Genomic DNA, 11,718 nt, shown 5'->3' with positions numbered 1-11,718 from the left:
CGCAGCAGGCTGGAAGGAAAAGGAATTGACCCTTCCTGGAAGCCATCCCCCAGCACTGATGCACGGGACTTGGTGGATAAATACCCCACCTTCCAGGCCACTGGGTGGGATGCTCTCAGGTAAGGGTCCTTCCCTGGCTCCCAGAATTTCCCCGGGGGTTCAGCCACAGTTTCTTGCTTATACACTGTACCCTCTCATGTCTGTCCTCCCCTCCCTGTTTCATTTCCCCACTCCCCTACTTGGGATCACCTCCCAAACAACCTGCTTCATGCAGGTCCTGATCTCAAGGTCAGCTTCCAGGGGACCTAAATTCATACAAGTTGACTGTGTTACTCCATCTTCATCCCATCCCTTGAGGCTGATGGGCAGCACTACTGCCTTTATAATTCAGCAGAGGAAACCAAAGTGTCCAAGAGACCGAGCAGGAGAGGGGCTGCTCAAAGTGCGCCGGAGGCTCAGGGCTGCCGGGCCCAGTGTGCTCTGCGAGCAGGTATGCACTGCACTCACTCTCTGTGCTTGCAGGGGCAGGCACACTCCAGCAACATTTTCCCAGATTAAAGCTGCTCAACTTTTAGTCCGTAGAAGGAATACTTACAGGGCAGACACTGCCAAGCCCCAGACAAAAGACAGATTGAGTCTGTTGTGCAAACACACATGCACAATTTATTTTTTCCTGGGTCAGTAGAGCCGTCCTGGCTGTCCCAGCCGCAGGACCCCAGGATCTTCCACTCTTCCTCCACCGAGGGAAATGCATCTTTGGAAGCTGACCCCCGTGTGTCCAGAATGCGTCCTGGGGTTCCGTCGGTGCAGGGGTGGGCACTGCTTTATGCTGCAGAGTTGGAAAGGGAGAGCAGACAGTTTACTGCCAGGAAAAAGCTATGGAGCCCAAGGGCGCCTTCAGATGAAGCACGATCCGTGCTTGCTCTGCTCATCTCAGACACTCCTGCAGAGACAGCTGTGCACTGGTCCCGGACACAGAACTCGGACAGGGTCCTGCGGAAGGGGGTCTGAGTGGAGGGCCCACCTGGTGCTCCACTGCACACGACTCAGGCTTAGGCAGGATGGCTGGGTCGCATCATCCGCCCCAATTTATTCCCTTGTGTCACCCTCTGAGACTTGGAGCTCTGTGAGGTCATAAATGTCTCCGGGAATTTCTGGCTTCCCAGCACCGAGCCCAGGGCTCAGAGGATGTCTCTGGATGGAGTGAACCAAGTGAGTGGGCTGAGGGCAACCACAGGAAACAGAGGGTGGTGGGAGCAGAGAAGGAGCTGAACCTGCAAAACCACTTTCTGGACATTACTTGACACCAGATGCATTGATAAATTTGGAGCCAATGATCAGTAAATGTTTTCTAAAAGCCGGGTTTCCTTTACATTATACTGCCCAGGCACCACATCCAATGCCCTCCATCATGCCTTCCCTGAGAAGGACACCACGTGAAAACACGTGGGCATTAACCAACTCCCATAGCATCCTTCGTCTGCTCGCCAGAGCTGCCGGCGTCATAACTGCAGTAAATGGATCCAATTCACAAGGAAAGAAAGAGGCCACAGGGAGGGAGAGAGAGCTGGGGCCCACGGGCTTATCAACACTGGAGAACACACCTCCTACCTGCTTCCCACATCCAGTAGGAACCTGAGCCTGTGTAATCCTCCTTTCTTAGGAGCGCTCAAGCCTGGCCACCTCTCCCTAATCTCACTTACACTATGTAAGTATAAAAATTCACATGGAATCTGGCCAGGGCCAATGCTCTCAAGCGAAGATGGGGAGGAGAGGGCACGGGAGGGAAAGAGGACAGGTCTCCAAATTTCCACAGCAGCAGGACCTGATCCATCCGTCTCACTGCCGGGGCCCCTGGCCTTGAGACTTCGCTATTTATAGAGCAGGGACCCTCCACCCTGTGCCCAGATGTGACGTGTTCTGGAGTCACTGCTTCACCGTGATGTGAAACCCCAGGTGTCCCAGCCAGCGTGAATCAGCAGGGGACTGGGGCGCTGTCCCATTCGTAGCAAACAGACAAGCTGTCAGTGAACAAATCCGTCTGATTCTCGCCTGCACAGTGCTGGTGGCCAGCCAGTAATGCACCAGTGAGGCTATACCAGGTCTGAAAGTACTGACATCTGCCAGACTGATTGGTAAACAGCCACTGCCCAAGGGCCCCTAACTGCCCAGGAGCTGCCCAATCCAGCAACCAAGGGGGTTAAGGCCTGGTCCAGCAGGGGCCCCAGGGACCCTGTTCTCAGCTCATGGCCAGCCATGTCTCAAGAAATTCCTGTTGTTAATGACTTTTAACACCACCCCATTCATAAACAGAAAACGGCTGGAAGGAAGGAGATGCAGGAAGATGCAAACAGTAAAAGCTTCTAGGGAGGGCAGGGAAGAGATCGGGCAGGGGAGTGGGGAGTGAAGAAGAATGTTCACATTTTATGTTTCTCCAAAAGGTCACATTTAAACATTTTACAATGAAATGGTATTCATGACATTTTCTTCAAAAAGAAGAGTGTTTGCACCAGGCCTGCACAGGACACAGCCACGCATGTGCTCTACGCCCTCCCTCACCGCCTTGGCACACGCGGGGCTCCCTGCCTGCTGTGCCTCTGGCCCCTTCTTTGCCTCAGGAGTTTGGGACTGTCCTCTTGGGTCCTTCCTCTGTCAAGTCCTTCTAGAAGCCCACCTCCCATAGATAGGGAACTGCCTCCCAACCGAGTGCCCACAGCATCTTGTCCATGGAGGGCAGCTCCCCGCTGGGACACTGCACCCCGACAGTCTAGTGACTGAGGGTCTGTCCACCTGATTAGAGCTTGAGACCAGGGGCTTCTCCACCTCTTCATCCCCTGGCGGTGCCCAGCTCAGGGTCTGGCACCCCGTGGGTGCTGGCTTTAGGATCACAGTATCATCGTTCATCTCCGTACATCCCCCAGCACCCAGCACCAAGCCTGGACGCACTGGCCATGTGGGAAGCATGCTGAGTGAAGAAGTGAGGGACGCAGGCATGAATAAGTGAATGGACAGGAACCTCTGGGCCTTGGTTTTACAGACCAGCGAGGACCTGGAGGGAGCATGCGCGTGGCCTGGGGAGAGGGGGAAAGGGACAGCCCCGGACGGCAGTCTCACTCGTGTCTATGACTCGCAGGCCGAAGTGGGACAGCATCAGGACCATGTTCAGGTTCTCAAACTCCTTCTCCAGGACGACCCCGTAGGTCTTCAGGCCGGCCAGCTCCACCTCCAGCCTCTGCTGCTGGTTCTAAAAGAACACCAAAGTGTTCAGGCAGCTAGCTCCAAGACTTTCCAATGGAATGAATGAATGAATGAATGAATGAATGAATGAACGAACAAACGAAGTGAATAAATAAGTATATAAATATGTATATAAGTAAATAAGAAAGTAAATAAGTAAATGAACAAGTAAATAAACAATTAAAAGTAAATGAGTATATAAGTAAATAGGCCCCAAGTAGATAAGTAATCAAATAAATAAACAATTAAACAAGGAGGGTCTTGCAGCTGCTCTTGTAGGGCACACACAGAATTCATGAAAACAGTCAATCATCTCCCCTCCCCACCTCCAATAAGTAAAAAAGCCACCCCACCGACACAGCCCCCACTTGTTAAAAACCCTATTACTTCGTGCTGGACCCTTCATATCGCTCAGTATCTCACTCACCCTCCTGCTGAGGATGTGTCCCCGCCTGGGAAGCGAGGTTCCGGGGTGTCAGTGGCCTGCCCCAGCCCCCTGACCACGGAGGGGAGCCCAGACCCACAGCTGGGCCTGATTTCCGAGCCAGCCCTTCTCATGCTGCCATCTGCAGGGCCCTGGGGGCCAGGATGACATGGGGCAGCCCCAGGGCAAGGGCTGTGTATGCAGTGGGTGGGCTCCCACCCTGGAGAAAACTTGACTGTGTGCCCCGCCCTCGGCCCCTCCCAGCATCCCTGGGAGGCAGGCGTGGTTGTCCTCCTCTAAGATGTGGGCTGGGAGTTCAGTGAGATGCCTTGCTAAGGAGGTCCCGGACAGTAAGGGACACCCCTCTCCACCCCGGCACACACTCTCCCTGCCGCCTAGGCTGCTAAGCGAGGAGCCCTGGCAGGGCTGATTTCCAGGGGCCTATGTCAGGGGGGTCATTGCACGATGGCTTCAGATAACTGGGGTATTTCCTTTTTTTTTTTTAACCATTCACTGTTCTTCAAAGTTCTTTAACAAAACTACACTCAAAGGAAACAGGAATGGCGGTGGAACTTTGGGGTGCACAGAAGTGTGGGATGAAGAGTCTGCTGGAGGCATTGGAGGGGACAGCCCCAGAGGGCGATGCTGTGATGCCCACTGGTACCCTGCCAGGTGGATCAGCTCATTTAATCGCTCACAACCACCCCACGGGGCAGACCTACTGTTCCCCCCAGTGGCGCATGGAGAGACTGATAACCGGGGAGGTGAAGAAATGAAGAGGGGAGCCCGAGGCACACAGCTGGGGGCAGAGCCTGGATTCCAAGCCCGAGAGCCTGTGCTTGGAACCACAGCAGATGCCACCTCCTTTCTGGACCTCTTTAAGGCTTGTGCTTGTTAAGTAAGCATCACACTTCTAGGACTCCCTCCCCAGGGAGCTCAAGGACGCGTGTAAAGACTGACAAGAGTGTTCACAGCGTTATTATAATGATTGGATGTAGCCAAAATGCCCACCAACTGGGAAACGGGAATCCATTATGGTTCATCCACATAATGACGTATTTTGCAGCCATGAGAGGCAATTCATACAAGGACATCGAAGGAGATGTGAAAATGCTTACCTACCATGGAATGAAATGGCAACCGTAGGAATCAAACTGTGTGGTTTTTATTCCAATTTTTCCTTTGTCTCTGTCTCTCTTCCTACCTACCTACCTATCTCTACCTATTTAGATAAATACAGAGATACATAAATATATAGATAATATACAAATATATTTATCTATGTAAACAGATTTAGATATTTGTGGAAAACAAGACTAGAAGATGCTACACAAATGTTAATGATGCTTCTCTAATGATTGGATTTCATTTTTCTGAAAAATTTCAAAATTTCTTCTGAAATTTCAAAATTTTCTTCAAGGAATATAACTTAATCTTGTAATCAGAATAAAATAACACATTTAAAAATTGTGACTTTATGCACGGTTTCACCTCATCTTCTCTTTGCTTTCATCAAAACAGGTACCACCCATCAATGCATAAATGTGCACACACTTGCCAACTGAAAATTATTCACAATCCGCACCAGGCAACCCTCCTTGCGGTATGTGGTCCAGACCACCTCTCATGGAACAGGATGTGAGCAAGGATGCTCGTCACACCCTAAGCTGGTGCAAACCGGGGCCCCCAGCGAGGGGAGTGGGCCAGGGGCATGCAGTGGGTGCAGAAGTAGCAGGCCAAATGCCACGGGGCAGCGTGGATGAACACGGAGCCTTGCGTGAAGCAAGCACGCAGCACGAGAAGGCTCACAGCACAATTTCTCTACGTCGAAAACACAAACACTCCGTATTTTACAAGAATATATAACAAGTATGCTCTAGCAGGAATGGTGGGGAGGCGAGTAGCACCTTGGTTTGTGATGCGTTATTTCAATCGGACCACACGGTCTTCTTCCCCTGCTTCCTGACCCCACCAGGTGGGGCCCTGAGCTGAGCAATGGGGCTACAGTGATGGGACTGGGAGCTTCCCTCCCGAGAGCCTCACCTGGAACTCCAGCAGCTGCCTCTGCAGGGCCTCCTGCTCTACTTGAGCTCTTTCTAAAGTCTTCCTCAGCTCTCTGAGCTCAAATTCTTTGACTGGGAGGAAAGGGGAGAGAAGGCCGTCTTTATCTGTTCTTTCCATCAAAACCTCCCCTTCTCTTTGAACTGCACCTCACACAGGCAACAGCTGGCACCCTGACATGTACAGGGCGTCCTCAAAACCCTTTTTAATATTGCCTATTTCATTCTCTGATAATATAAAGGACACCTATCCATTGGGGGAAATAAGAAAGGAATAAAGAAAGGAATAAAGAAATACAGCACCTTCCTCTTGCCTGCCAGAGGTAACCACTGTTAACATTGGCACAGATTCACATATGCATAATTTTATAAATATAGTTGAGATCGTAGGGAAGTTATGAAGAACATGGATCTTGGAACCCATCCCATCTCAGCTCACTGTCTATGCAACCATGGGCAAGTTACTTAACCTCCCCGTGCTGCACTTTTCTCATCTTTAAAAGGAGGTGATACTATAACCGACCTCACAATTAAAAAGTAATTTGTATAAACTTCTTAGACCTGTCCCTGGCTTACCGGAAGTCCTCGGTTATTTCCCATCTGATTATTTATTATCTTTACTTATTGTTATTCTCGTAGTTGCAACCTTTCTTTTTTTTTTTTTTTTTTTGTTCCACTTAATATTATAGCCTATTATGTAGGTTGCTCTTACTAGGATTATAAAACCCTCGGTCACCAAAGTTACTAGGGAGTTGTAGAACTTGACTACTCACTTTTCAGAAGTTTAAAGATGAACTCTTGCAAGAAACATAAGTCAAGTGAAGCAAAACTCGTCTCTGGAATCAGGCCTCTGAGTGGAAGTGGATCAGGGCACTCAGCTTCCTCCTCTGAGTCCCCTTTGTTCAAATTCTGACCTACCTCTCCCTCCAGAGGCTCCAGATGCTTCAAGCACTCAGCAGAATCTTTTTCAAATTCCCCTAAAAAGCAAAGAAATCCCGTGTCAAAGGTCAGCCCCTTGAGCAAAAGATGAGCGGCTCCTCTGGGTCTGGCCCTCTGTCCAGATATGGGCAAGCCTGTCCCTTCCGAACCCCAGTCCCTGGGCCAGGTCCCCAGATGTATAAGAAGAATGTACTGGGACCAGTGCCAGATGGAGGGCAGCAAGGGAGGCTTCCTGGAGGAGGGGGTCCTTGACTGAGACGGGTATCTTTTTTCCAAACCACTTCATTGAGATCTAAATCACATACCATACAATTTACCCATTAAAAGTATATACTTAAATGGTTTTTAGTATATTCAGATATGTGCAGTCACCACCACAATCATTTTTAGAACATATGCATCACCTCCCCAAGAAAACTCTGGTTCCGTTTAGCCATCACCCCCACTCCCCAACCCTCCCTCAGCCTTAGGCAACCACTAACCTGCTTTCTGTCTCTACAGATTTCCCTATTCTGGACATTTCATATACAGGAAATCATACAATCTGTGGTCCTTTGTGACTGGACTTTTAACTTACCATGTTTGTTTTCAAGGTTCATCTACATTGTAGTACATATCAGTACCTCACTCCTCTTCAGGCTGAATAATATTCCACTGCACGAATGGACCGTATTTTGTTTATCCATTTATCAGTTGATGGATGTTTGGGTTGTTTCCACTTTGGGGCTACTATGAATAATGTTGTCATGTACAGTCATAATATTGTGTGAACATATATATTTCGTTCTCTTGGGTACATACCTAGGAGTGGAATTGCTGGGTCATACAGTAACTAAATTTTTGAGGAACTGCCAGACTGTTTTCCAAAGTGGCTGCCCCATTTGACATTCCCACCAGCAGTGAATCAGGATGTGATTCTTCCACAGCCTCCCCAGAACTTGCTATTATTCACCTTTTTGATAGGGTTTTGAAGGATGGATAGGAGTGAGACCCAGTACACAGAGGTGGGAAGGCCATTCCTGGAGAAGGGCAGCTTGAGGGGAGATGAAAAGAAATTGCAGAGCAGGGAGCTACAGGGAACCATTAGCAGTTGGAGATTCCTGGAAAGTAAGGGGGGAGGTAGGGAGTTGCTTATCCGCTACAGCCCCCAAGCTCATAATAATAACACAGTGGACACCCAGAGTGTGCCGGGCATCACAGGATTAACTCATTGCCTTACGACAGCCCTGTGAGGTCAGTATTATTATCATTATTCCCAATTTTGCACTTGAAAAAATGAAGGCAGTGGGCAGAGAGTTCAGCCAAGGTGATAAACGCAGTAAGTGGCAGAGCAGGGATTCAAACTCAGGTCCTTAATGGTGACAGGGTGCTGCCCACCTAAGATGTCCCCAAGGCGGGGATGACTGTTGTCACCACAGAAAGGAGACACCAAGTATTAAACTGCCAGAGCCTCCTATGGAGGCAGAAGGCACCCTAGTGGCTGCCCAGGAATGGGGAGTGACTGCTCACGGGGATGGGTTCTGTTGCGGTGATGAAAATGTTCTAAACTTAATTGCAGTGGTGGTTGCACATATCTGTGAATATACTGAAAACTACTTTCCGTGGGTGAGTTTTATGGTGTGTGAATTAGATCTCAATAACACTGTTAAACCAAAGAGCTCTGGGACCTTGCCGCATGCCTGCTCCCCACCCTGGTTTTGCTGAGAGGGAGTGGAGAGCCGGGGAGGGGACCGCACCGGTTCTCCTGGGGGGGGTGACAGCAGGAGCAGGCGGTCCCTGGGCTCACTCTCATCTCGAGGGGTTGGGGGGATCCCAGGCAACGAGAGCCACACGAGATCCTGCTCTGAAAGGATGAGTGGCTAATGCCCCCTCCCATCAGGACCGAGACTCGGAGACCCAGAGACTCAGATACCGCAGCTGCTCAAAGCCCTGCTTTCCAACAATATCACAGCAATTAAGGCAGACATGGAAACGCTCTTGAGAGCCTGTTAACATAAAACTGGTAGGCGGTTTAGGGAGAAGACGAAGCAAGGCGTGCCCATGTCTGTTTCCCTTTAAATAACTGCAAAGGCCCTCAGAGAGTTACATGGAATCAGAGCCACACGTATCTACAGCCTCATGGTCCCCCAGTACATGATTTTATAGATTATGAAATGAGCCGTAATCCTCTCCAGCGGGTAATTTACACAGTATAACTCTAGGCATATGGAGTGCACACATTATACTCAGTTTCAGGTAATGAGATTCATTTTTACTTTCATTGCCATTATTCACCTTCAACAAGACATTACTGAAGACAGTTTTATTTCCTTACAAACCCCAGACAAAGGTGAGCCTCCTGTACATGTGTGCATTCCCTCATCAAATGTTTATTGAGACTCTACTATGGGTAAGAGATATGTCCTAAACCACATGGCTCCTTCCTTCCAGGAGAACAGACGTGTGTGTGTGTGTGTGTGTGTGTGTGTGTGTGCGTGCACGCACAGTCATGACTGTGTGAGTGTGTCTTGTGTCTCTGAATGTATGTGCACACACACATGTTGCAGGGTGATGGTGACAGTAGCAGGGGATGATAATTATTAAGCAAAGGTACATGTCACACCCTCAGGAGCCCCCCACCCCATGTCTGAAACCAGGAAAGACTTCCTGGGGGAGGTGACATCTCAGCTGAACCAGGCCTGCACACGGCTCTGATATCCATCTTCAGAAGAGCCCTGTGAGGCGGGCGATTTCAACCTTACTTTACCGATGAGGTAGTGGAAGCACAGAGAGGTTAAGTAAGTGGCCCCAGCCCACTCAGCAAGCACGGTGCAGAGCAGGGGCTGCACTGAGCAGAGGCTGGTTACCTGTGAGGTTCTGCAGGTGCTGCTTCCCCAGCAGGTGCTCTCGCTTGTTATGCAGGGAACTGAAGAACTGCCTGCAGGTCCGACAGTACAGGTCATCATTCTCATCCCCCTGTGGACCGAGATGGTTTCTGATGAGCAGGGAGGAGGCGGGATCCCGCCTTCTCTGAACATAAAATTAGCTTAAAACGGCAGATGGGCTTCAGGCGGGCCAGGCTGGATCTTGCTCGTCCTCTTTTCACCTGTGAGATCGCTTGCCGGGTTGAGGCTTTTCTGAGCACAGCTGAGAATTTCAACTCATCCCAAGGCCTCTGTCACCGAGTGAGAGAGAAAGTGTTAGGAATGTGGCAAAGAGGGTACGACAGGGAGGTTTTGAGAACTGGTGGTGTTGTCTGAGTCCACAACCAATTCTGAGTTTTTCAGATTTTCAAAGAGTTTGCTTTGAAAACATGAACAAAATGAACTCTGTGACTAAATGACAAAGATGTGTCCTTTTATCAAAATACATATGTACTAACCTGTAGGTGCTCATATATCCATGGACTATTCTGGAAGATGCACTAGAAACTGGTTGTAGTGGATGCCTTGGGATGCAGGGATGGGGTGGGGGAGTGAGGGCCTGGGGCTCTGTGCACAGAACCCACCTCTCATTGTAAACCTTTGTGCACTGTTTGCATTTTTTTTTTACCATGCACGTATATATATATATATTTTTAATATAGAATACATAGTTTACCTTTTTATTAGTTTTTTGGGGGTAAAGGAGACTTTTTTTTTTTAAGATTTTTTTTTTTTAATTTGAAGACCACGGTTTTGTTTTGTTTTTGTTTTTTTTAAATTTTTATTTATTTATTTATTTATTTATTTTGGCTGTGTTGGGTCTTCACTTCTGTGCGAGGGTTTTCTCCAGTTGCGGCGAGCGGGGGCCACTCTTCATCGCGGTGCGCGGGCCTCTCACTATCGCGGCCTCTCTTGTTGCAGAGCACGGGCTCCAGACGCGCAGGCTCAGTAGTTGTGGCTCACGGGTCTAGCCGCTCCGCGGCATGTGGGATCTTCCCGGACTGGGGCGCAAACCCGCGTCCCCTGCATTCGCAGGCGGATTCTTAACCACTGCGCCACCAGGGAAGCCCACGTATATTATTTTTAAAAGAAAAACAGTTAATTAAAAAAAAATAGAGCTGTATGTATTTGCTTACATTTAGTTCAGAGATGTAAAAACTCCCCAAGCTCTGACAAGAGATGGTTCCTGTCACAGACTTGAAGTGTCCCCTGCCGCCCCGAGAGCTGGCGGGGACCTGACCATGCTCAGGACACTGCCACTCACTCTGCTTCTCAGGAATCCTTTCCCGCATCAGAGGGGCACTCCTTCAGCCCAGAGACGTGCCCCCAACTGGAAGAGTGTCTGTAGGGTTCCTTCCGCACCCTCTGTGAGGCTTGCCTCCGCCTCTCACTAAATGAGCAGAAAGACCTGCTAAGAGAGGCCAGGAGCAAGGGGGCCCCAGGGAGCTCCACAGCGGGAAGATGAGGAGGGCTGGCAGAGGGAGGGGGACTCGTCAGGAGGGAACTTCACGGAGGGGAGAGAGGCCACTGCCGAGAAAGGGCCCCAAATGCTCATCAAGGCCGGTGCCAAGACATCAGAGCGAACATCCAAGCTGCACGTACACCTCAACAAAAAATTCCATCCTCTCACTTTTGCTTATAGAAATACGTCATTATTGTAAAATTAATCGCACGTAGCCCAGGGTGGTGGGGCTGAGCCTTCTAGGTTTGGTGACCTTTTGAACAATTATGGGAGGGACCCAAAACTCATTCAGGTAATCCCTAGTACAAATCCTTTTACAACCTGAAGCCAAGACTAGGAACCACTGTCAAGAGAAGATGAATCACAGGCACCCAAGAAAAAGTGTCCAAGAAAAACAATAGCCAGGAACCATTTATCCTGACTATTTCTCCGTAAAAGTGTGAGGTCTTCATCTATGAGAATCAGTGCATGTTTCCCTTCAAATTCAACTAGAGCAGCTGCACTTTCATTGGGTACCAGGCGCTGAGCTACTGGCCCTTGGCCTCTTGGCTTCGTACCCCTGCATTACCAGGTATTAACAGGGCAGCCCCATAAAGAATGTGACACACGGTCCCACCTACACTGGTGGACGGAGATATGAGACGTGAAACAATAACAGTGACTAATATTTTCAAGCCAGGCATGGACACTGCA

At 49.5% G+C, this 11,718-nt stretch overlaps 1 protein-coding gene across 2 annotated transcripts in view; it reads right to left on the bottom strand.

Moving 5' to 3' along the window:
* Window positions 1-11,718, bottom strand: part of LOC309661416 (uncharacterized protein) — a 28,035-nt gene continuing 16,317 nt past the window's right edge. Inside the window, exons 7-12 of one of the 2 annotated variants that reach the window (XM_082463115.1) lie at window positions 9,746-9,814; window positions 9,507-9,615; window positions 6,495-6,698; window positions 5,705-5,796; window positions 3,115-3,244; window positions 1-829 (exon numbers count right to left, since the gene is read on the bottom strand). In XM_082463115.1, the coding sequence (XP_082319241.1) occupies window positions 825-829; window positions 3,115-3,244; window positions 5,705-5,796; window positions 6,495-6,698; window positions 9,507-9,615; window positions 9,746-9,814 (609 nt within the window). In that variant the 3' untranslated portion in view covers window positions 1-824. The remainder of the gene's footprint in view (window positions 830-3,114; window positions 3,245-5,704; window positions 5,797-6,494; window positions 6,699-9,506; window positions 9,616-9,745; window positions 9,815-11,718) is intronic. The other variant, XM_082463116.1, reaches the window with a different exon arrangement.

This window comes from Balaenoptera physalus, assembly GCF_965194825.1.
Source record: "Balaenoptera physalus genome assembly, chromosome: 5".
In the NCBI taxonomy this organism is placed as follows: Eukaryota; Metazoa; Chordata; class Mammalia; order Artiodactyla; family Balaenopteridae; genus Balaenoptera; species Balaenoptera physalus.
This window is presented reverse-complemented; position numbering and strand designations above follow the sequence as displayed.